Below are 24,324 nucleotides of genomic sequence, written 5' to 3'. Positions count from 1 at the left end.
GCTGTCAGGGGGATATTAGGTTTCATTTACCGTTCAGCGGAAGGCTGGTCATACACCGACATTATCGCAGCTAGCCTCGTATGCCACATCGATGAACCGTATTGCATTTCAGTGGCTGTGATCTGTGCTGACACCTCTCCGTCTATAGTCCGCCCCGTTCCTAGGCAAACGCCAACTCGAAGCAAATGCTATGCTCGTAGTCCTGCGTAACCTTTATATTAAGCAGATACAGCGACATAGTAGAATGGGACGTGTACATGAGAATGTGGCAGTGGTCGTGGTCAACAGTAGAAAACGAAACGACGTCGGTGATCCGTTCAACGGCTAGGAGTTGGAGCGGATCAGTAAAGCGCATCAATCCCGCCCGGCTTTGTGGCGTTCGGATGCTCTGGGCGGCGACATCGGACATGTATCAATAAATGTTGCATTTCTGTCACCATAGCATAATAAATATTGCTGGATTAATCCAACTGTAGCTTTGTTCGCTTTCAGTAGTGATGAGGTTACAATTTGCTCAGGGAGGCCACTCAAGAGCTGCTCTCGCGGCATTCTTAGCCTCGTCATGATATCGGCCGCCACATGAGACTAAAAGCGACAACATGAATCAACACAGTGACTCACAATGGCCATGCATTCATAAATTGTCCATGACAGCTAGAAAACGTCGGTATAGAACTACAATAACGGGACATGCTTGCTGAGGGAAGGCGAGGAGATATGTATCGTACAGATGAGTGCCAGAGATAACTAGACAGCAATAAAACACAAGCTGAGGAGATGTGGGATAACGTTGGTATAGAACACGATATGGGACACGGATTGTCCGTATGTAAACTGGAAAGAGGGAACCCCCAGTGGAGGTGGTAAGAAAGAAGAGAGAAACGTGCATCATGACATAGGTCGTCAGGATCGTCAGTGCAAGGATAGGGCACATCAAGCAAAGGTAGCTTCTGACCACCAGCGCTGCTCAGCGCCGCGCACCTTCCACTCCGCGATTCCGCCCATGGCGCCCACGTAGATATACTCGCCCGAGGGATCGAAACACGTGCCCGCAAGATCTTGGTCGATCTCGATGTCGCCGGCGGTGTCGCCGCGGCGCTGATGCCGGCGCAGGCCTTGCGAAGACCCTCGTCGCGCAAGGTACGGGCTCGCTGACTCGCGCCGCTCAAGAAGACCGGCACGACGCACGGGGTCGAAGCGCGAAAGCCCGGAGCCGGACGGTGCGGATGAGGGACCGGGAGAGGGTGTGGGAGACGCTGCACGAGACGGGCTATATGATGAGACACAGTCTGGATCGAGCTCATCCACATCCATTTCATCTTCCCGGGTGTCGTCTCGGCCACCGTCTTCGTCGTCTGGGTGTGACGCGCCACGAATACGCAGAGTAATAGCATGCCGGCCCTCAATCAGCCTCCGCACGTCATCATCGACTTCACGGTCACCAAGAGGCGGGATGACAACGATGCCTTCGCTATCGTCTTCGGGCGCGCCGTGAATTCGTTGTCGACGGCGGCCTGTGGTGTCAATGGAGGGTATACGGAAGGTGTCTTCTAGCGCACCGCTGAAAAGCATGATCCGAGGTGGCGGTGGGAGTTGCGATGAGGACATATGCGCGCGTTCCACAGTCGATCGTGATGATATCGAGGCCGGCGAATCTGACCGTTGACGCACCGTGATGGGTCGCGTTGCCGGAGGCGAGTCGAAGGGAGGCACGCGAATGATCTCTTCCGTCTCGAAAGTTTGAGCATCGACGACGTGCAATAATGAGGTGTGCTAGGAAAGTTCAGCTGTGTTAATTAGAATAGAAACACTGGACTTACCTCGGTGAATGTCATGACTTCGCGGCCGACACCGCGTGGGCTAAACTTGACACTGCGTACCCCCCAGCCTGGTGCTTTTTGAGACCCTTGAGCCCAGTCAAAGGGGGGCTCAGAGATCCACCCACTGGCGCCACCGTTACCATGTGACCCAGCGGTATTTGTTGGCCTCTCCTTGTCAGTTTGTATGACCTTCAGCGGCTTGGAGCTCCTTACATCCCACACCACAACTACTCCTTCCTGCGACGCCACCGCGAATTTTGAGCCGTTAGCTGAGAATGCTGTCGAGAACGATGCAGGTACAGGCGTGCCGGCGGAGTATGGTGTTACCAAGCCATAGCTGTATGACGGGATAAAATTGATATATCGTGAGAGCGAGAGCTTCATCATGTGTGAAAAGGTGATGCGGGCACCTCCCGTTATCCGGTGCAGGAAGACATCGGGCGAGTCTCCCACAGAGAGCAAGGTCCGGCCATCCGGCGATATTGAAGCTTTTATGGAATGAGTACATGGACAATACAACCAACACGCTAAAACTCACAGTGGTTGACAGCCACGTCCAGGCGAAGGTGTCCTGCATGGGACAGGCGTTGATCGTTGTGCTTCACGCTCCGTGTCGCAATGTCGAAGAACTTCACAGTACGGTCGTTATTGCTGACAACTATTCGTGGCTCCGCGCTGCTCTCGTTTGAGCCAGTCAAGCTGAGAGACGTCAGAAGCACCGAGTTGTTAATAGAAGCGCCCTCGAGGGTTACTTCGGTCTTCCATCGCTGTCGACCAAACCGATGCGCGGGTTCACGAGCAGCTAGGCTGCCGCCACTAGAGTAGGATGGTGGAGATCCGTAGAGGGACAGATGCAACTCTGCTTCTTGTCCGCCGACAGCGAGCAAAGTATCCCCATTGTCAAGTACAAGGGAGGATAGCGAGTTTGGCTGGAAAGATAGGTCTGCAATGCGGCGTGGTGCCTATATGCGGCCTGTCGGTAATGCGCAATGAGACGGCAGTGAGAGGAGCACTGACAGCATTCGGAACAAGAATGTCGTGTTCCATGATAGCCTTGCCGCTCGGATAGCTCACGATCCCGCGTTCGTGAGGACATATAACTACATCCCTGAGCTGTCTAAAGCGAGAGGTTAGGGTATACACGCGTCGCTAACGAAGTAAGACGTACATATGGCCGATGTAGACTTTGGCAGCGGCCGCAGTCCGCGGCTCCGTCGAGGTTAAAAGCGATGGCGTCGAGCGTGTCATCGTCATAGTTGGGATAGGTAGTGCGTGGTATAGGCTCGACAGCGAGTGGTAACAGATGACCACTCAAAAATATATGTGGGGAAGTTATAGTGATCAGTGCGAGCTCATTCCATCCACGGAAGCGAGCCAATCTTAGAGGCGGTGCCGATCACTGGGCGGCACAGGGCACCAAAGACGGTATGCTAGTCGTACGCGGGGTCGCGGAACCGTGTCCCTGCGGAGGTGAGAGCAGAGGAGAACTTGTGTGGAGGACGTTCAGGAGAGAGATGCGAAGCGGACAAGCCACGGCATTAGGATGCCCAGTCGGCCCTAACCTTAACCTTAACCCAAACGCAGGTTGTCATCGGCGAGAACTTCGTTTGCTTCCCCCACCATCCTCGTTGCCCGTCACATCGACTAACATCTCTCGACATCGTACGCCATGCCGCCGAAGAAGCAACAGCAGGGCTCGAGCTCCAAGGTCAAGGATGACAAGGTATTTTCCTTCTCGCCGCACATCCCTCGTGAAGCTGATGGGACCGTCATTGACGAGAATTTAACAGACCTTCGGGCTAAAGAATGTTCGTATGAATTTGCTACAATCTGCCATGATAGCATGATTTTTGTTGCCACAGAAAAATAAATCGGCCAAGGTCAAGCAGCAAGTCGCTCAGATCGAGAAGCAGCAGGCTTTGGCCGGCAAATCTCGTGCAGCCCTGGAGAAGGAGAAGGAGAAAGCGATGAGAGAAAAAGAAAAGGCCGAGGAGGAAAAGCGCAAGAAGGAGGAGGCTGCGCTGCTCAAACCCGTCCAGGTCCAGAAGGTGCCATTTGGTGTCGACCCGAAGACTGTGCTGTGCGCATTCTTCAAGGCAGGATCTTGTGATAAGGGCAACAAATGTAAGTTCAGCCACGACCTGGATGTGGGCCGGAAGGTAGAGAAGAAGAATTTGTACGAGGATGTCAGGGAGGACAAGGCGAAAGGTCAGTATCGCCATGAGATTATGCCTGATATACGAACTAAACGGCGCGTGCCATGCAGATACCATGGACCAATGGGACGAGGAGAAGCTTCGCAGCGTGGTACTCTCAAAGCATGGAAATCTTCGGACGACAACTGATGTGTGTCTATTTCTACTGGCTCAGTTATTATTACTCACCCTCATCTAGATCGTCTGCAAATACTTCATTGAAGCTATCGAGACAGAAAAGTTTGGATGGTTTTGGGAATGCCCAAACGGTGGCGAGCAGTGTCAGTACCGACACGCATTACCGCCAGGGTTCATGCTCAGGTCGCAGCGCAAGGCGGCCGAGGAGGCGGAAAAGGCAAACCAGATCAGCCTGGAGGAGTTCCTAGAAGTTGAGGTGTGCCACCCTTCCACATCCTTTTCATCTTGCCTTGCTCACTCGGTCTTTTGCAGCGGCATAAGCTGGGAACGAACCTCACCCCAGTCACGCCAGAGACGTTCGCCAAGTGGAAGAAGACGCGGATGGACAAGAAGCAAGCCGAGGATGAGGCACTCAGGAAGGCAAAGGATACGCAAGCCGCAGCCGGCAAGAATAACGGCATGAGCGGAAGGGATCTCGTGAGTGACACAAGAATGTATTCCTGGACCCCGCGTCTCAATACCGTTTTAGTTTACATATAACCCCGAGTGGTTCCAAGACGAAGAGGAAGAAGAGGAGTGGGACCTTGCGAAATATCGCAAGGAGAAAGAGGAGGAAGATCTCGCTCGAGAAGGGCAGCGAATACAGGATCTCAGCTTGCAGGACGATGGCTCGCCAAGCCCGACAGGCGATTGATTGTGCGCACACACGCGTATTCAATACTGTTTTACCATTGCCTCCATTGATCTGCACATGCCGTATCACATCCCATAAATATATGAAGGTGGTGTAACATGTACTATAAATGCAGCTGCTATACAGTCCAACCTAGTCGTCCTCATCGCTACCATACCCTGTGAGACCGAGACTGGTCGGCAGTGGCGGCTTTGGGGCCGCCTTGGCAGCTCCGTTCGCCAAACCGTTCCGCTGGCGGATCTCGGTAAAGTATTTTAAGCTTTCCAGAGTATCTGCACTGAGTAGACCCGTTGGTTTTGGAGGCTGCTCCACGGGGGACTCCGGCGTAGCTTCGGCTCCCTCTATCTCGAGCCTCCTCCGCTTTGTCGGTGGCGCGTCTTCTAGTTCCCCGACCTCGGGTTCCTCATTGTCGAGCTCGACACCCTCCTCCAACGCTCGCACCGCTCGCATCGCCTCGATGATACGCGGATCCATCTTCGCCTGAATAGCCTCCCGGCCCATCGCCTCTAACCGTTCCCGCTCCTCAACTTTCGACGTAGGGTTTGGGTCTTCTGTTGCCCAGCGTACGTTGAGGATTTCGTCGTTGTCGAGCGATTGGCACGCCATAGCCTCCTTCGCAAACTGTCCGCTGCCTTCGTGAACGTATGTGACGAAGGCGACACTTCGATACTGTAGTACACGGACTGCACACAGTACGGTTAGTAGAGCGTGTGGGCAGGAAAAGCGGGGATTGACGCACTCTTCTCGATTTCGCCCCACTCCTTGAAATGCCGCCGCACGACCTCCTCTGTCTCCACGCCTGTGCCTGTTTCCTTTATCCGCCCAACATACAACGTCCGATTCTGCCGCTGGAAGCTGCCCACGCCGCCCATGTCATCACGGTAGTCGGCGAACTTGTCCCGCGCGAAACAGTCCTTGGACGTGTCCGGCAGAGCCAGCGACGGATCCGGTAACGTATGCAGATATTCGCACTCCCAGCCGTATGGACAGCACCCGCGCGAGAAGAAAAGGCAGCAGTACTTCACGCCTGTTGTATTCGCTCGTGTCATGCCCGAGTCCCGCTTGATGTTACATCTTGTTTGCGACTTGACTTTGCTGTGTAGTGGTCAGTAAGCCGTCATACTCAGAGCATGTTTTGTACATACTTGGAGTAGCTATCCTCCCTGTCTCCGCCAGCCCATTTGTTATACCAGATGTCTACGCTTGCGGCTTAGCTAATTACTCATTGCGATATCGAGTATACGCACTGTATTCCTTGCCCGTCTGCGGAGCCTCTTTCTTCTCAACCTCTCCGGGCTTGACCTGTTTCCGCGCAGGCTTGAGTTTTTTGGGTTTCTTGCCTGCTACAAGCTGCGTTTCGGCTTGAGTGGTTGAGCTCATGGTCGACGTTCGCTTCAAGAACGGTGTGTTTAGTCTTGTTAGGTTTCAAAGCCGCCGTTCTTCCAAATGCAGCGTGGCGCTTACTAACGTTAGCGCCAAGCAATGACTCGTATGTCCGTCGTCGCCGAGTAGAAAATACCGTCATCCTCAGCATGTAAATTTATTCCACTGTTACATTAAAGTAAGCACCGTGGTTATGCCGCTTGTGCTTATATGTAACTATCTATGATATAGCAAAATATTACAGATCCTGGCAAGCGTTACGAGAAATGCGGCCAGCAACAGTCACGTGAATCCGACCACGACGGTACGCAGCAAGCTTCAGGAGTTCGCGAAGATTTTTGACCGGAAGAAAATTAACGGGGGTTGTGTGCGAGAGCGCTGCGCAAGTGGCAAGCAACGCCTTGCCTCGTCGCTCACCGGTAAAGTTTCCCAGGAGCAAATGAATGACTTGGACAACTTGAATAAACGCAACGACACCCGCGATTAACCCCAGAGGACGACAGCAAGATTGACGAAGCGTCACAGGTGCTTCTCAGGCTCTGCTGGTAACCTGACGTTTCAGCCGAGGAAGCGAGTGAAAACGTAGGCGGCCGTCAAAGCCGTCGCGGAAAGGTCAGAGCGCCCTTTATAATGAAGGAAGTTTGCAAGCCCGATTGCGGCGCGACATACGCCTTGTACGGAAGCTCGAGGGTCGCCAGCAACAGGCTGTAGTGCCGCATAACCGACCTTGCCGGGTCCCACCTGTTAGCGTCCTCTGCTCGTAGGACTATGGGCTCCGCATGCCACGGAACGGCGCGCGAGCAGTAGGGTGGCTACTCTGAGATCGTAATAGGCGTCTTGCAAGGGTGGAATGAAGGTCGTCCCATCTAAGTTTCATCGCTCTGGAAGCAAGCTGACAACGTCGTTTACAGACAGTAGAGCGGCATCCTTTTAGTTGACCAAGCTGGGGATCTCGGGCTCCTCGTTTAGAGAGGACGGCGATGATATAGAACGACACAGACACCGTGGTCGTGAATCCACAGCCTCAGGGTTGTCTACATCCGTGATAGATCCAATTTCCGCGGGGTTATGGAAGGATGCAGCGCCAAACAAGAGATGTATCTTCTCGGGGCCGCACATCATCATGAACGCACAGGCCTCGCGCTCGTCTCGCTCCCGGATGAGCGTCGGCTCAGTAATTTTCAGAGACTTGATCCAGCAGAGCACGTACGCGACAAGTGCGCACAAGCCGCGGGCTACCGTCGTCACCCTGAGAGTGCTCAGACCTCAGTCGAGCCTGGCGACGCAGTTGGTGCAGAACCAGGTGGTATGGGCGAACAGGGCCGCCTTACTAAGACTACTCGCGCGAGTACGGTCCACTATCGGGGTCTCGGAGCAGTCGGGGATGAGATTGGGGCACAGGTGGTGCCGCATGGGGTAACACACGCCCGCAGATGTAAGCGCCATTTGAGCCCTTCCTGAGGGGAGGAATGCCGCGGACATTCTGCATCGCCGGCATCGTTTGTCAAACCGAGGACGCAACCACCTTGCGGGCGTGGTATCCATGGGCGATATTGCCGTCTCAATGTTTTTTACTCTTCTTATTCTGCGGTACAACCTAAGCTGGGATAATAATCAGGCACCGTTGAAGTGTAACATAACTTGCTAATATGCTAATATTTGACGCTTCTTATTCTTTAACCTGATCGACTGAGGGGCGCTTGGCGTACTAGGCTTCTTTCTCGCCTGCAGATCTCCGCATCGCCAGCAACGTCTCTTGCGTTAGCTTGTTGGCCAAACGCGACTGGCAAGAGAGGCTCTGGATAGAAGAGGACTAGTGACGAAGGAGTGGAGCATGGTCGGCCGGTAGGTAGAATTATCGAAGTGAATTGCGCTCCAGAGGCTAATGGCCATGACGTTGATGCATAGCGAGGAAATGCCGAAGGTACCACACCACGTCTTTACAGCGACCCAGAGGAAATGCGCGTCGCTGAAGAACTCTTAGCGTTCATGGCCATGGTCTGCTGCAGTGTGTCAATAAGAGCGATGGACAAATTCTTAGTAGGGCCACTGGCACCTCACAAGAGTGTCGAATATGGGCCAAAGAAGGTGGGATGCGCAGAACAGGGCCTGCTCCTCTATACACCACTCTAGGCTCTGCTGGTGACAAGACACAACTCGAATGAAGGTACTGCCGCTGCAAGAAGCCAAGTCGCATGGACCCCAAGCAGACGAATAGCCTGCGGGCATGTAAAAAGGGAGTGCTGCCCGTGTCTTATGAAGTGAATGTGCAGCTCACTGGGCCAGGTTCGCAAGGTAGCACCAATGAAGCGGGTATACCGAGCCTATACGTCAAGGGCGAACAGGAGGAGAGTAGCAGACACGGCGAGCATGAGTCTACAACGAAGGCTACCCATACCATGCGGACGTCGCCTGACTTACTGCACGCCGTCCTTGTAAATCAAAATGCCTGTGCCAAACAGAATGTCCTGAAAGTTTACAAGCCAGAGACCAGAGAAAATTTGCAAAAATTATCCATATGCCAATTCTCGTCCAAGTAATCACATAACTGCACCGAGAGTCTGAGACTGTTCGTCGAATGCGTGCATGTTCTCGAGACTCGACGACTGATAGAGCCATGGCAACAGAACCATCGGAAGCGAAGCAGCGTAACTGCGGTTCTGCATCTCGCAGGAAGCGTGGCTTCTCTTCACATAACATGCACGTAGCGCTGCCGCAGTGCTGCGCTGTTCAATTCATGCTGCGACCCTTCACAAGCAGTCCAGGACATAACGGGCCACATCAGCGAAGCAATATGTTCCGGACTTAGTCCGTGGTGTGCCGCCTACCATTCAGGGTCAGAAGGCTCGGTGTGAGATGGGACGGATGTTTCTAACGAGCTTGGACGCGGGAGTGGCGGCGTCAATGTATGAGGCTGTGTCGGCGGGGTGTACTTGTTGGATCTTGTTCATCATGATGGGGAGGAGCTCTCGACCCTTTTCCGCCTTGCCGCCCCGTTTCATGTGGAGAACGGTCAGCAAAGGACAAACGAAACAAGCAGCCAGATTGCCCACTGGAGGCACGGACTAGCGACGGGCAGCCCGGGCAGTCCATTTGTTGGCGCTGCAACGGCATCCCAAGCGCATCTATAGATTTAGCTCAGTAACGCAGAAAGAGGATCCCCGACACGGTATGTAGTCAGTAAACCATAGAATCGGAGTATGAGCGGTGCTACATAGCGTAGCGAATCGAGGTGTGGGCTCTTTTGGCATGTTCCCAGGCCGACGGCTCTGTTGCAGGACACTAACAGAGACACGAATAGGTGGAATGTAAGACGTATCCTCCGAGAACCATGCTCTCGAGCTCGTCCGAGCTGAAGAGGTACCTCCGCCGACATGTATTCGCAATTTCATTGCATGCCTCGTGTATCTGCACTGCCCCTTGAGCGCGATCTTCGACACGATCTTTGCCCGCCCGAGAATGATAACTTTGTTAGTGCCTCACATCTGCGTTCGTGGTAACGTCTCAGCACGATATTGACGCGTCGCATCTGCCGACATATTCTAGTATGTCTGAATGTTTAACATGTGAGAAATCAATCAACAAAAGAAATCAGCCGTGGATTTCCTTTGATACACCACGTATAGATCTGGCGGTTCTTTCTTATTTGCACCATTGTTGTATGCGCACACGGCTGTGCCTGACGCCCCATCCTGTAGGCCGTTATGCGCATCTACTATCACCTCGTCATAATATATCTCTGGCGGCCCTGAGCTGGGAAATGAAAGCGTGCGGGATGCAGGTAGCAGACACAAGACTATCCTTTCACGGAGCAATGCCTCGAGGATGATGCGGGACAGGAAGGGATCTGCAAACAACTCTGTCCTTGACAGCACCAAGGACAATGACGAGGCGGTGCTCTGAGGCGAAGAGAAGACCAGCACAGGTTGGCCGTGCCTCGAATTACATGCTCACGCGGGAGCCACGCGGAGACGCTTCCCAGCTCGACACACCTAAAGCCTCCGAGCGATCAGCCCGCCTATCCGCTGCGCACGTCGAGAACTCTCCTGGCCCTGTGGGCAGCAGGAAAAGGGAGGGCCGCTAGACAAAATCATGGGTGCCGGGGGCTAGAGCGCACATAGCCCAAGGTTTGCGATGGTGACGGATGAGAGAGACGCCCTGCGGATGGCTGGTCAGCCGACCTGGCGCACGCCCTCCGGGAAGCACGCAGTCCGAGAACAATAGGCTCAAAGGCCCCGAGAACGTCGCGGAAGTATACTCTGGCCCAGGAGGGTGTGGAGGAGGCGGAGCTTCGTTTGCTCCTACCACCGATAGCTGGCTTCTGGGACGCAAAGGAAGACTGAAAATTTGTCACGGTGCTTAAGCAGTGGTGTGATGCTAGGAAGGGCACAGGAGACACGGTCGATCGCTCTCGAAGGCACAGGCACATTGCAGGTGCGGTTCAAGGCTCTGCCGAAGTGAGCGGTTTCCCAGGATCAAAGTCGCCGAGCGATACACCTTTCACCCCTCGTCGACACGGCAGAAATCATGCCCCCTTGAGGTCCCAATCTATAGTTCTTGTGACTTGTTCGTTGGTAGCTTGCGCGAACCGTCGGGACTCCACAATCCGGAAAACTGAGTTCAGAGGGAACCACTGGCGTCGTCGGTCGTAGAAAAGTACCGCCTCCGGCGCGTTCCGCCACGAAGCCACAGCGACACGCGGACAGAACGGCCAATAATCCAGTGACTGAGGTATGTGGAGTCGTTCCGCCCTTCTTTCCTGGATACGGACCTAGTACGTCGCGGTCGACCGGTGTACGAAGGCAGAAGCGTCGAGCCAAGGGCGTAACCCAGGGCGGTCGCGGAACGTTCCGACGAGAGCTCGCGTAACAAATCGCCCGGCGCGGTGATGGCGCAGTGCACACACGCGGTAGATAGCCACGGGTATGTGAAACTGCGTGACAGATCATCAGTGGCCATAAGCTGGTGTCAATGGATACGAACTTACGCCAACCTGGCAGGCGGGTGCTGATAATGCCTGCTAGCGTGTGATGCGACGCAAGTGCGAGCCGCGCTGAGTGGCAACGGAAGTTCGGACGTGGGCGTGAACACTAGGGGCCGATGATCGATCCGCATTGATCAGGACGGCCTTGAGGCAACTGCGTCGTCTGTCGTCTGTGCGAACCAGGCAGACCCTACATGCAAAAATAGTATGCGAGGGCCGCCGAGGTTGAAACACCGTCCACGACATCCCGCCGCAACTGCAGCTTTGCGCGCGGCCAAAAGAGGAATACGTCGACCAGAGGAGCCGAGCCGCCGAACTCTTATGCCCTCAAATTCCGTCGTGAAAGTGCGAGATGGCCGTCGAAAAACGTATTTCATCTGCTCGTCTGTTTAGTGATCCTCGTAAGCAGCCTTCAGTGCATCCTTTAGCCGCGAGAGAGCAGCAGGAACGCGGTGCCTGGTATGTTGAGACTTCTGCCGGCTCAAAATGGTTCCATTCTTGTGGCGTCTAGCGTATGGCCGTTGAGTGTCCGGAGCCAGTTTCCTGCAACCGACGACGAATCGTTCGTTGGAAATAGGCCCTGGCAACGGCGATGATAAAACGAGGGTGAGCAGGGAACTTCCACCGGAGTGATGACCGAGGAATTGTTGAACGATGTGCTTCAATGCGGATTGTCTGCCCTGACAGATGAGGATGCGTAAAGATGGAGAGAATTCGCCAATTTTACGACATTAGCCCATCTGGTGACAAATTCACCTTTGCTCGAGGGCTCTTCGGGGATCTCGCCGGTCGCTTTGGCTCGCCACACCCTCCATCAGTTCAGGCAGCAGTGGCCTTCGTGGCGCGCTTGACAACCCGCTCTGTCACACCAAGGTTCAGCTCATCTCGCCAGTCCAGAGCGTGGGACTTCTCCTGATGACACTCACTGATCGTGATCAGGGCGTTGACAGCGGGCGGTGCTTGATGGGCTGCGTTGCCCAGCGCGGGACCATTCGAGGCTCGGAATGCCGCATCCGTTCCCGCCGTAGGGCACAGAACGGTTACGGGCTACCATCTTCTCCCACCCCGAACGATCTGCAGACCCATCTTCGCACGCAGGTTCCTCCTGGGAGGATGCAACGATGCGACCGCCAGTTCAGGGCCTTCGGGAGCGCCATCGTCAGCGGAACACTGCGAGCGTACGTAAAGCAATGTCATCCCTGCGACGCAGATTCCGTGGCATCAAGTAATAAACAACTGGGACGGACAGAAAGGGTACAAAGAATGCGGTGCCGCTCCGCAATCAGTGATGACGGCGGGCTGGAGATGCCGCTAACGTTCTTGGACGCAGGCAGGACGGGTTTAGTGGGACAAGGCGTATAGAAAAGAGGAGAGGAATCGAAATGAGGGCAGTACGATCTCCTGTAGACAAACCAATGGCGGCAGAAAAGGGCTATGTTGTAGGTTTGCTATCTCGAAATCCAGGAAGGCGGTAACAGCTGTGCTGCAGTAATGAGTGCTGTGCACAGTACGTCAATCCCGATCGTGGTCCGCATGGGCAGTAGTAGGGTTTCCTGGAGCCGACAGCCGACGCCCTGTCGTTGTAAAGCACGACAACATCCGGTCTCTCAAATCTTTCGGTGGCCGCCGAGTCTCGAGCGAGAGAGAGAGCTGATGTTCTAGCAAGCTTGAGTAGGAAATACTGGTGCTGTCGGCCTGTCTTGTTGTTGTGTGAAGATCCGTTCCCGACGACTTGGAGCCAAAACCGGCCTCGAAGGTTGACGAGCTTGAGAACTTGTTTGGCGACAGTCCGTGATAGAGATGATACGGATGCATCAAGGGAGAGACATTCTGCATGAAACGCTTCTCGTCAGTTCTGGATGGAGTGGAGTGGGATATGAAGCATACTGCGTGTGATAGACGTGCGCGAGAGGAGGCGGGCGGATGCGTCGGCGGGTGGTGGCAGTCCCAGGCATGCTTCGGGAGCGTCGCCCAGGCTCACGTGGCCGGCTAACTTCCGGGATTGGTAGCATTAGGCGCCCGAACTGAGCATCGCCTCGAGGGCTGAGGCAGTGTTTCGACCCGGACAGACGTTGTACAGCATACTCATGACGCAGGGTTTCCGGATACGTGCGTCCTCGACGCTGTAGACAACGAGCAATTATTTCCCTGGTTTATTCGGGATTAAACGTGGGCTGAGATGTCGCTGACGGCGGGTAAGCGGACTTTCAAAGTTTGGTTGATTGGGTCAATTTCGTAAGCTCCTGTTTGCGATTCCGTCCAGGTCTGCGAGCTGAGGCGGCTAGTCCCTCTCACTTCGACCACAGCCTCCAGTAACCGCATCGACTCTCAATTTCCTCTGGTCATCACAGATAACTTGTCAGGTTATTCCATTCCAGCACTTATACCAACCCTGCCTTTGCCAAACAACCAGCATCATCCCCTCTCCCTCAAGTATCATAAACCATAGCCCTAGCAAATATGGATCCCCTCCTCGTCACGTCCTCTCCGTACATACAGGAGCAGCACGACTTTCAGCCCTCGTCGAACTCCGCGCACTTCGACATAAACCACTCCGAGTCGCCCTACCTCGTTGACTCTTTCGCGTTCGATCAGGACTACCCTCAGGACAACGGTCACTTTCCACACACGCCATCTTACAACGGCTCTTACCAGAACTCGCCCTACTCGGTGCTCTCGGACCTGCCAAACTTTGATAATCCCGACGGCTCCGACCCTCTGGCGTTGTTCGACGAGAACCCGTCCGGCATCTCGATAACGGAGGAGTACGACCCAGCCGAGTACGACATACCGAACAGCTCCGGACTCATCACTTTCGACGAACATTACATGTCCACAATAGACTCTGCGAATACGCAAGTCTCAGTGTCGATCACACCGCCTTCCTACGACAACGCCCCGTCGCCCTCCGCTTACGATCACGCCTCTCCTGCGTCGAGTAACGGCGCAGACGACGACCGCTCTCGAGCTTCCTCATCCTCCTCCTACATGCCTCCAAACTCGCCGCCTCTCAACGATTTCACCCAGAACTTTGAGAGCATGCACTTCGAGTCACCGAGCTGGTCGACCTCTCGGCTGCCCCCAGACAGGCGTTCGCCACCGGCGCAACAAAAGACGCAGTCTCCTCCCCAGCTTGTCATCCCAGACATCTCGAGTCCGGCGACGACCGTCCATGACGAGCCGCCGACGATCAACGCTCCGGAAGGCGACGGTATGCTGACCGGACCCCAGCTGCATATCGTTCCCGCGACGCCGATCAGTGGTGGTGGCGGAACTACACAGAGCGTCCCGTTCCTCCAGCAAAGTGCGTATCATCTACTTGTTGTCTTCTGCTCCGCTTGTTGTTATGTCTCCTCCGTCTCCTCGACGCTGCGGACCTGGTCGCGGGCTTAGCGCGAACGTAACCCCTAGCGTGGGGTTTTGTCACGCCTATGTGATGGTCACATCTTTCGCATCACGCTCGCTAGTTCGGTCTACCGCAACGGCCGTGCCCACTAGGTTGGCGTCGGCGTCGGCGTTGGCGTTGGCGTTGGCGTCGGAAGATGCACTTGCGCCACCGCCCGTCGATTTAATGCGGGCGACGCTTTGTCTTGTTGCTATGCAGTGCCTCTCTCTCTCATCTTACGCGCATGGGAAGCATTGACCTACCGCTGATCTCTCCTGTCGTTTCAGGGAACACGCAGGAGACCAACCAGCAAAGCTGGGATCACCCACGGCATCTGAATCGCCAGGCGGCCAATCAGCCCATGGCGTCTGCCTCCCAATACACCGATCAGTCTCAGCCTTTCTATCCCGGATCAAATCACTCGTCACCGGGGATGTCCTATGCGCCCATGCCTCAGGATTCATCATCACCACCCATACGATCTCGCCCACAGCAACAGAGCTTCCTTGTCCCTCAGGTACCCCTCGCTCGCAGCAGAAGCCTCTCCGACACCTCTCTCCGCCCTCCAATTTGGGATACCACACCGATGTCGAACAACACTGTCAACATGAACGATGTGCTCCCAGGTCCGGGGTCGGTCTCGCCGTCGCCGTCGCCAATGATGCGAACCCAGCAGTTGCCTTCATCCGCGAGTCCTCACCAGGCGTCCTTCGGCCAGTCCCTCGCACCACCTGGCCGACTACAGCAGCACAACTCCTTCGGTCCACCGAACACCAATCTGTCATACGGATCCAGCGGGTTCTTGTCTGCCGATATTGGCGCCACAGGCCTTCGGCGGGCGAAGTCCGATGGCATGCGTACCGGCGGCGGCTTTGGGCACCGTCAAGTGCGCTCCGAGGATCTGCGGCATACACTCTCGCCGTCTCTTTCGTCCGCGACGCTGTATCCCCCGGTGGGGCAGTCTGCTCAAGAGTTCCTCCGCAACGCCAACCGACAGCAATACCTCCACCCTACCCAGACCATCATCCCATCCATCCGCCAGGGTCACCACCGGCGCTCGTCGTCGGGCTCTCGCGAACGGCCGTTGGGATGGAACAACGGCGTCGGCAGCTCTCGTGCCAGCCCGTACCCGAGCCCCAGCGCCAGCCCACGGCCGGGCTATCATCCGCTCCCCAGCGGGCCTGAACTGGGCATGAGCATCCCGACGCAGCGTCACCCGATGAGCGCTGACTTGGGCATGCCTCTCAGCAGTCTGATGGACGGCGCGGGCATGAACATGCAGGTCGGCGTCGGCACGGAGGCCATGACGATCACGAAGGTGAACGTGACGACGCCGAGCACGGCAGACGCGAGTCAGAAGCGCAGGAAGCAGCCCGCGAACTTCGCGTGCCCTGTCCCGGGGTGCGGCAGCACCTTCACCCGCCACTTTAACCTCAAGGGGCACCTGCGCTCGCACGCCGAGGAGAAGCCGTACCAGTGCAAGTGGCCGGGCTGTGGCAAGGGCTTCGCGCGACAGCACGACTGCAAGCGGCACGAGCAGCTCCATCTCAATATCCGTCCGTACCCCTGCGAGGGATGCAAGAAGAACTTTGCTCGGATGGATGCGCTCAACCGGCACTGTGAGTATTCTTATGGCCTTTCGTCCTCATGTCCTCGACGCTGACGCTGCCTCCGACAGTGCGCTCTGAAGGAGGCGCTGAGTGTCGTAAGATCCAGAAGGAGATGCGGCCTAACGGCGACGAGGTTACGGAATCGGACGGCTCTACCTCGTCCTCCTCGCTCAAGCCCGATCCCGACGCCAACTGGAGCGGCGGCATAGTCATGTAACGACCTTCCCGCTCCGACACCACGATCGGCGCACCGACCGACGTCTGGCACGGGTTGTGCGCCCGCGACGGCAAACTAACATGACGCACTCGGTCTCATCTACAACCCTTAATGTATGCCTGGCTCTAGGACGGGATATTTCTTTGTATGCTCCTATCGTATCTCATCCGGACGCTACCCTGGCGTTTCTTGTGCTTATAGTACCATAGTTTTTACATGTCTTCTCTCTGCTTTCTCCGTATCTTTTATATGTTTCTTGCTTTGGGCTGTCGTCGCGAAGGGTCCCTCTTCTCCCCCCTCCCTCCTCGCACGCATGTGCGGGCCCGTCAGCCGCGACGAGCCCCCCTCCGTGCTAATATACTCTTGTAACGTTCTCGTCATCATCGAAGAAGCTATTCATCCCATTGTAGCCTAGACTGTCGTAGATACCAGATGCCTGTAATATTTATGCGTTACAATCAACCAAATACAAGAGCTTCTACCAAACCCAGGGCGGCGAGCGTGTGTGCAGCTGAGGGATAAACGCGCATTCACCGCGAGCTTGGCGGGGCGGCCAACATCGCGCAGATGGCCGTTGCTATGTCCAAGTCTTCGCATGTCTGGTCCGCAGTGCGGAGGGACAAGTTGGCTCAGAGCGGGTTCCAGCCCGCCCGTGGGGGCAAGCAGCACATCAGCAGTGCATCCCATCTGCACACGCCTGCATAAGCAGAGTGCCGTCTCTGGTCTCAGGTCACCAGGACCAGCGACGGACAAAGTGCGGCGCATACATTTCAATCTTGCGACCCTTTCTACCGGCAGCTAGTTGGCACCCCGTGCGGGCGACGGGTGGGGGTGTGTTTTTCGAGGACCTCTGTCCCTTCGGGAACCGAGCCAGCGTACCATCATCCAGAAGCACATGAAGAATGTCCGCGCCAGACTTTGAGACAGTCCCCGTGCTGCCTTGCCAGCATGGCAAAAACGTCACGCACATCATTGTTCCTACTCTTCGCCGCCGTCCATCGTGCACACCCGCACAAAGCTCTCCGCCGCCCGCGGTCCCACAGCTGCCCGCACGACCGGCGACGGCCGCGCCAGCCGACAGCGCACGAACATCACATCTTCAGGACACGCCACAACGCAGCGCGAGAACTCCGCGGCACGGGGGGCGGTGCACTGGTGTTCGATGCGCAGTGCCACGATCAACGATGGCGAAGGGGAGCATATCGTGAAACCCCAGATCTCGACTGCCGGCGGCAGATGCTTCCGCTGTGGCCCATCAGCCAGTCACCACGCTGCGGCGGGCTGTGCTGGTGCTGGTCGCGTTCGTGGCGGCACGCCGCAGGGAGGATGGAGCTAAGCAGATGAGGACAGGGTGAGACAGATCGGTCGCGTGTTGGCGAGTTTGTGGCCAAGGGCGTCTAGGTGGAGATGAGGCACATGCTCGCTTGTCCGGACTGTGCCAGTAAGTACAATCAAGGCAAACCGATGTATTCCATTAAATCGTATTCACATAGATTCTAGCACACGCATATCTGAAATCTTCTAACTCAGAAGAGGAAGATCTAGAAGCGCTCTGAGCGTGCTGCGGGTGTAAAGATGAACTTAAAACCTTACCTGGTCTACGAGCTTGCTGACCGTGCGCGGCGCAGGGTAGCCGAGCTCTGCAAGGCATTTTCTGCAGAGATCTGTCAGCCCAATCCTTGATCACAGCATGAAAAAGCTTACTTCATGGCTGTCATCATCGGCGGCGGCCCGCACATGAGGACCTTGATGTCCTCGCTCGAGGATGGCATGTGCTCTTGGATCTGCTCCTTCGACACAAAACCGACGCCGCCGTTCCAGCTCGCGGGAGGGTTGTTGAGGACGTAGTATACCGTGAAGCGGTCCTTGTGGTTCTGAGCGAGAAGGTCGAGCTCCTTCTTGAGTAGAATGTCCTCGAAGTTGACGTTCGCGTAGATGAGGCTCAGCTTCGTCCTGTCCGCCGGATTCTTGAGCGCAGCACGGATGATTTGGAGCATGGGTGTAATGCCAGTGCCACCTGCGATCATGCCGAGGTGGCGGGAAAGCGTTGGCGAGTAGGTGAACTGGCCCTTGGGTCCCTTGACGCGAATCTTGTCGCCAATCTTGAGCAGAGAAATGTACCGAGAGATGTTACCCTTTTCATAAGCCTGGAGCGCAGAGTCAGCAGGGCGTTCACGTAGCAGAACAGAATATGTAAGCCCATAACGCGAGTTGAGAGACATAGCAAACGCAGCTGTAGTAATGATCACGTAGTAGCGCGTCCGACGCGGTCCAAAGCACCCCTTACTTGCGAACCTAGAGAAGCGACACACCAGCGATACCCGAGCGCGAACATTTGTGCCATCTCGCAACTACGACAGCAGCCAAACACCGGCAGAGATAAATGCTCTGCCGGACGCGCAGAATATCAATCGCGCCAACCATGCGTGTTACCTACACAGAGCGCGTACCCCGGGGTCTGTGCGATGATTTGAGGGCCTCGACCTCCAAGCCGGCGACGCACAAGGGCCGGTCACAAAGGGTCTCAGATGCCGCTCTGCGACCAGAGCGGTCGCGACTCGAGGCTGGGCTTACGCGTCCTAACATCCATGCCGCCCGCTCTTGGCATAATTACAAAAGCCCGTCGCATAGCGCAATATAGAAGACGTGATATCGTGGCACATACCTTGACGAGTAGGTCAAAGTGACCAAGGTCGTCGTCACTGCTGGTGGGAGTGTAGCTGCGCATGATATCCTTGCCGTTGATCTCAGCTTGAACGGAGATGTGCTGGCCGATGGGGAGGCCGAGAACATCTTGGGGATGAGGCAGAGCGAAGCGATAGCTGTCGTCCCCTTCAGCGCGCGCCTCAAAGCTCTGGAAGAAGAAAAACATACATAGCAGTGTTCGAGGAAATGATAACTTTCTCTTTCAGCTGGAACTCCTGCCATTTGTCCGGGTTCAGCGCTGGCTTCCTCTCTGACACGTCGAAATGTGAGCAGTGTGCGTGAGACAGCAGAGTGCGATGCACGTACTCATGCCAAACTTGTAGAAGATAGCGGCTGACGTCAACGCGGCGAGAACCAGAGCAAACAGTTGGGCGAACATTTCGGAATTCTCAGAAGACAGCCAAGAAGGCAGAGGCGACGGTGTGCTGTTCTCGTCCTTGGGAAGACCAATGAGAATGAGCTGAGCGGGATCGTAGCCTGCGGCCTTAAGTTTTGCTTTGATGAAGTTGGAGACGAGGAAGAGACCCGATAATACGCCAACGAACGATGCGAGGAAAGCAAACTGGTAACGGTTGGGCATACCAAGAGAGACCGATACTAGGTCGTGCGTTTACGGCGCGCTCGCGTAGAGCGGGCATCAAGGTTTCGGATCCGGATAATTTACTTTCTACCTTATCAAATTAATCATTACATGTCGCCAAAACAAATAACTATCATGTTCATAGTAATGAACAACAGATCATGTCGTGCGCCACTAATTTATGCCTAGAGCAGCCAGTACTTGCGCGAAACCATGTCTGCATGATGAAGGTAAGCCAAACTCAAGCCTCTGGCAAGGTTGAGACACATGCATCAGAAGGGGTAGACGGAACAGTTCATGCCAGTGACGAAGACGGCTCGAACCAGCTGCAGTAACGCTGTGAACGATGCATTCTCATCCGGATACAGGTACTAGTTACTGCATAAATATCACATCACTTGTTAGCGACAGGCCATGGTGCCACACCATAAATCCCTCCAAGTTTTTGCCATGTCTCCTCCCGCCGTTTGTTAACGGTGTTCTGCAGCGCTTTCTGGCAATGAGTGCACGGCTTCAGATCCGGCCGTGCCTGATACACGTCGGAAAACCAGCCGTCCATGGGATCCAAAGCGCATGGAGTTGCAAAATGGCCTATCTCAACAGCTGAAAGCGCAAGTTTCCCAATCGCAACGTTGCAATCTGAGCGATTGCGACATTTGTCCTTGAGGGACGAAGGGGCTGCAACAATGAACTCCAAGAGCGTCTTCATGACTTGTGTATTTTCCTCCAACAGCAAGCCCTGTCCGCCAAGGCATGAAAGAAGCTCCTCGTCGTCAAGGCGCACGACTTCGTCTCCGTACACGACACCTTTCACGAGGCAGTCGTAATCGATTCCTGCGCATACTGCAAATGCTGCGGGAAGTAGAAAGGGAGCTTCTAGTAGCTTTGCCAGCTTTACAGCAGCAATAGCGTCCTCCTGCCGAATGCCGATGGGTGGGTTGGGCCAGCCGCTGAAGTCCAGGTTGCCATTGAACCTCGATAGATCGCTCGATGGGAAGCACTGCGAAAGTCGGGCTAGAACCTCATCGATGACGGCACGCACTTTGTATCTCGCTGCGACAATAGCGATCCCGCGTAATTCATCGAAGGGGACAGTTGTCATCTTGCGATGGAACCAGTCACTAGGTAGAGACAAATCACAGGTTGAATATGCTGTAGCTCAGCCGACAGCCCAAAAAATGTACCTAGCACCTCCATCGTACAATATCCCCACGAGCTTGGACAGATATGTCCCGCTGTCCGTGGTCCGCAACACGGGACAGCCATCGAGCGACTCAGATAGCGCTGCGAGCGCGGAGCTGCTCATCAGCTTGCGGAAGTCTTCGAAATGCCGACTGAAGATATCGGAATGTACCCTGAAAGCCATCCCAAGTGCAGAGACTACGACGTCCCCGCGTTCGAACCAAAACTCGCTGCTGCATTCAGCGATCAAATTCGGCAGAGGGGCCTCACTGGGGGATTATGGTACGATTTGTAGCTCGTCATCCTCGACTTTTCGTCTCTTGTTTGGAAGTTCCAAGTCTTCCTCGTGACTACGACTGCGAGTGCTGCTTGCCATGGAGGCAGAGCGCGCGGTTGATGTTGAGAGCGCCGCACACTGCTAGACGCCAATTGACGTTAGTAAGCAGGCTTACGTTCGATTCATGATGCCTGCATGCCCTTTCGTCAAGCTTTAAGCTTTATTAACTCTATTCCTAGTCGTTGTCGAACGTGATGCACTTCTAGAAGACTTCCGAGTTCTCAGGTATGCCAGCTGCCACTCTTATGCGGGAGAGGTAGGCTTTCCCCACAAAAGAGAAAGATCGGGCCAGAAGAGCGTGAAGATGCTAGACGGGTCGTGCTAGAGCTCGGCGAGCGGTGCGGGGTTTTGCAGTTGAACGAGGGCGATGTTATCACTATAGCCAAGGACAAGACTTTTGAGGTGCATACGGGTATTATTATGATGCACCGTTTCGAAAAGCTCCTGAGCTGCTCGACCCACGTGTAGCTCCCTGAAAAGCTCGAGGGCTGTCTTGTGATCCCACCTGTGGAAGACAAAGGCACCGACTTCCACAGCGTGTTTGGCCTCATATGCAACGAACGTACTAGGTGAATATTGCCCGACTCTTTTGCCAAGATGTCTTAAAAGATACCGGATGCAGTGAGTGGCTGAACAGTAGGAGGCCACCGATTGCATACATCGATTTCCGCGCGGTTGTCGCCATCGCTGCAAAGTACCAAGTCAAAGATATCATCGACAGGGCGATATGCATGCTCTCTCAGACGCTCCCCCTGGAGAGTGCGGTCGAGTGATCATGAGCGGCTGGCCTGATGGCGACGACGCACCATACGATCACCGCACCACCTTTGACGACGGCAACTGTCAGAAGCGACGGTTGTAGAGATTCTACCAGAGAATACAGCTGCAGCAAAGGTGCCAGCGCCACGCACAGCGGTGTTCCTCGGTCGGAACCACAGGACGAGCAATCGCCACTCGCCGTGGACTTAACCAGGCGTCCCGAACCACGTGACCCCGATTCCGAGGGATACGAGGAACCCGAGGGAACTCGTAGTCGACGGGCTAGGCTCGTTCCGCGCCGCGACGTGTCGCATTCCTTGCTGAAACAGGGCGCAGGACGCACGTGACCTCCTGGCTGAATCTGACGAAGAACATCCCGACTCTCTGCTTGTGCGGCATATTGCGCTTTAATGGTAAGTAATTGTAATCAACGTCTTTTTTTGCTGATGAGTAACATCGTACGGCAAGACACGGTATTATGTCACCCTCGTTCAGATGAAGCACCTCGCCTCGGTGCGCTGCGAACAGGAACTTCCTCCTACCCGCAGCGCTCATCGAAAACGCCTAGGGGCCTGCAAAGGCAGCCTACAGTATTAAGTCAGCCCAGGTTCTAGGGCAGGTGCTACCGCGTGAAATCGTGTTCCTTGTCGCTGAGCTTGACTTTACGCCGGCTATACAGTATTCAGGCTTTGCGACAGGAATTACTCCTGAAGTCGGCCCGCCGCTTCCCCCAACACGGCCTACTCGGCGAGGCCTAACCTCCGATTGGCGAAAGATATCGGCGCCTCGGTCAGCACGACAACAATCTTACCAATGCAATGATGGTGTTAGTGTGCTCTGCGCCGTGCGATGTCTCACTGCTCTTGCCGTATAATACACCGCCATGCAGACGAAAATCAGTATAGCACACATACCCCCACCTGCTCTTTATACAGATGACGATGCACATAGTAAGAGCCAAGCAGCCAACCGTTCTTGAAGGGCAGCCTTACTATGCCTTATCTCCGAATGACCTCTGGATGTGCCAAAAAGTGAGTAAAGATTCTGGAGCGTGCGTCTGTTCCAAAGAGCTGAGCGTATTGCAAATCTTGCACAGATCGACACTGCGCACATCGTGCCGGGTGCTATCGACATGGGCCAATTTAAGGATGCGCTTGCTAAAACCCTGCAGGCCTACCCGGTCCATGCTGGTCGTATTGTACGCCCGACGGACCCAAAGGATACATGGAAGGTAGGATAAGATGGATGCTGTACGAATCTGTTGTTAAATTACGGCTGAACCTGTTGCTATAGGTCAGTCTCGGAAATCACGGAGTGCCAGTCGCCGTAATCGAGAGCGACGCGGAAAAAGAGGTCCCAAATGATACCATTGTACAAAGCCCGTGGACACTTACAAGAGGGGTTAATGTTATCAAATACTTGGACTACGACTCGGACGAGCCTCTCGTTAAGGTGACCATCACCCGCTTTACGAGAACAGGCAACACTTGTATCGGCATTTCTTTGTCGCATCTTATTGGTTCGCGGTTCTCGTGAGTCAATGAATGACCCAGATAACTTAGTGCATCTTTAGGTGATGGTTTCGCAGTGCTGTCGTTTATACGACTTCTCTCTCAAAACTACCAAGGTCTCGAGCCCTTGGATCCTCTGCCATCCTACGACCCGATTCCTCACTATCCTTTCAACCCCGCTGACTACGGTGAAGTCCCTGCTCCCCCCTGCAACCACTCCTATCCTCTGCGGGGCGTCCCGCCCCCACTTGAGCCTCGACGCGAGAGAGCGGTTCGCTTGGATATTCGTCTCGCGGCATCGCAGACTGTGGAACTGCATAAAGGTGTCTTGGCGCAGTGTCTGGATCCCAATCCGCCTATCCTGTCTAGGCAGGACTGTCTAGCGGCGCTGCTGGTTTACTGTACGTCGAAGTCGGATCCGGAGAACCCGCCAATCCAGCATGTATACAACATCCTAATGGTTTGTTTACAGTATTGGAGTCACGCTTTTCCTGACTGTGCTGACGTCTGTCCAGACCCGCGGCATAGTCCCACGGCCAAAGCACTGTATTGGCAACTTTCTTTTATGGCCTATGACTGACGCGGCGGAGGACTTCGACAAGGAGACACTCTTCACCATCGCTCTCCGCATTCGCAATTCACTTATACGTCTTCGAGAGCCCGGATATGCCGCCGCCTCCGATGCAGCAAGCGGGGCGAAAGCTGTTGAATTTCTCAACGCAGAACTTGCACAGGACTTCAGACAGCGGCCGGGGCACATGGTGGTGAATTCAAACTGGCGGTGAGCGCTGATTAGATTGTTCATTCACTTTGTTACGGCTAA

At 55.0% G+C, this 24,324-nt stretch overlaps 9 protein-coding genes across 9 annotated transcripts; 4 read left to right on the top strand and 5 right to left on the bottom strand.

Moving 5' to 3' along the window:
* Positions 1–701: 701 nt before the first annotated feature.
* Positions 702–3,276, bottom strand: PHACADRAFT_253043 (uncharacterized protein). Its single transcript, XM_007393832.1, has 5 exons — positions 2,989–3,276; positions 2,838–2,937; positions 2,359–2,782; positions 1,821–2,308; positions 702–1,773 (listed from the first exon to the last, which is right to left on the bottom strand). The coding sequence occupies exons 2-5, from the start codon at positions 2,865–2,867 to the stop codon at positions 934–936; spliced, it is 1,782 nt and encodes a 593-aa protein (XP_007393894.1). The 5' UTR covers positions 2,868–2,937; positions 2,989–3,276; the 3' UTR covers positions 702–933.
* A 125-nt stretch (positions 3,277–3,401) lies between these two features.
* On the top strand, positions 3,402–5,963 carry PHACADRAFT_117663 (uncharacterized protein). Its single transcript, XM_007393831.1, has 7 exons — positions 3,402–3,543; positions 3,611–3,628; positions 3,683–4,028; positions 4,087–4,166; positions 4,215–4,409; positions 4,466–4,630; positions 4,683–5,963. Exons 1-7 carry the CDS (start codon positions 3,490–3,492, stop codon positions 4,845–4,847), a joined length of 1,023 nt encoding a protein of 340 aa, XP_007393893.1. The 5' UTR covers positions 3,402–3,489; the 3' UTR covers positions 4,848–5,963.
* Positions 5,964–6,059: 96 nt separating this feature from the next.
* Positions 6,060–6,251, bottom strand: PHACADRAFT_253040 (uncharacterized protein). Its single transcript, XM_007393830.1, has one exon. The coding sequence runs from the start codon at positions 6,225–6,227 to the stop codon at positions 6,066–6,068; it is 162 nt and encodes a 53-aa protein (XP_007393892.1). The 5' UTR covers positions 6,228–6,251; the 3' UTR covers positions 6,060–6,065.
* A 909-nt stretch (positions 6,252–7,160) lies between these two features.
* Positions 7,161–7,842, bottom strand: PHACADRAFT_207401 (uncharacterized protein; the record flags this gene model as incomplete). Its single annotated transcript, XM_007393829.1, has 2 exons — positions 7,531–7,842; positions 7,161–7,479 (listed from the first exon to the last, which is right to left on the bottom strand). The coding sequence occupies exons 1-2, from the start codon at positions 7,773–7,775 to the stop codon at positions 7,161–7,163; spliced, it is 564 nt and encodes a 187-aa protein (XP_007393891.1). The 5' UTR covers positions 7,776–7,842.
* A 5,649-nt stretch (positions 7,843–13,491) lies between these two features.
* Positions 13,492–14,627, top strand: PHACADRAFT_253035 (uncharacterized protein). Its single transcript, XM_007393828.1, has one exon. It carries the CDS (start codon positions 13,675–13,677, stop codon positions 14,605–14,607), a length of 933 nt encoding a protein of 310 aa, XP_007393890.1. The 5' UTR covers positions 13,492–13,674; the 3' UTR covers positions 14,608–14,627.
* Positions 14,628–15,986: 1,359 nt separating this feature from the next.
* On the top strand, positions 15,987–16,217 carry PHACADRAFT_48027 (uncharacterized protein; the record flags this gene model as incomplete). The annotated part of the gene is made up of 1 exon (XM_007392689.1): positions 15,987–16,217. A coding segment is annotated over one exon (231 nt), but the record flags the coding sequence as incomplete, so codon positions are not given.
* A 1,683-nt stretch (positions 16,218–17,900) lies between these two features.
* Positions 17,901–19,719, bottom strand: PHACADRAFT_253032 (uncharacterized protein). The gene is made up of 6 exons (XM_007393827.1): positions 19,439–19,719; positions 19,301–19,382; positions 19,092–19,248; positions 18,131–18,573; positions 18,020–18,079; positions 17,901–17,967 (listed from the first exon to the last, which is right to left on the bottom strand). The coding sequence occupies exons 1-5, from the start codon at positions 19,710–19,712 to the stop codon at positions 18,025–18,027; spliced, it is 1,011 nt and encodes a 336-aa protein (XP_007393889.1). The 5' UTR covers positions 19,713–19,719; the 3' UTR covers positions 17,901–17,967; positions 18,020–18,024.
* Positions 19,720–20,106: 387 nt separating this feature from the next.
* PHACADRAFT_193712 (uncharacterized protein) lies at positions 20,107–21,078 on the bottom strand (the record flags this gene model as incomplete). Its single annotated transcript, XM_007393826.1, has 2 exons — positions 20,107–20,833; positions 20,897–21,078. The coding sequence occupies 2 exons, from the start codon at positions 21,076–21,078 to the stop codon at positions 20,107–20,109; spliced, it is 909 nt and encodes a 302-aa protein (XP_007393888.1).
* A 2,896-nt stretch (positions 21,079–23,974) lies between these two features.
* Positions 23,975–24,324, top strand: PHACADRAFT_253028 (uncharacterized protein). The gene has a single exon (XM_007393825.1). The coding sequence runs from the start codon at positions 24,074–24,076 to the stop codon at positions 24,284–24,286; it is 213 nt and encodes a 70-aa protein (XP_007393887.1). The 5' UTR covers positions 23,975–24,073; the 3' UTR covers positions 24,287–24,324.

Source organism: Phanerochaete carnosa (genome assembly GCF_000300595.1).
Source record: "Phanerochaete carnosa HHB-10118-sp unplaced genomic scaffold PHACAscaffold_3, whole genome shotgun sequence".
Taxonomy (NCBI): domain Eukaryota; kingdom Fungi; phylum Basidiomycota; class Agaricomycetes; order Polyporales; family Phanerochaetaceae; genus Phanerochaete; species Phanerochaete carnosa.
The sequence above is the reverse complement of the archived record's forward strand: the minus strand, read 5'-3'. Positions and strand labels throughout refer to the sequence as shown.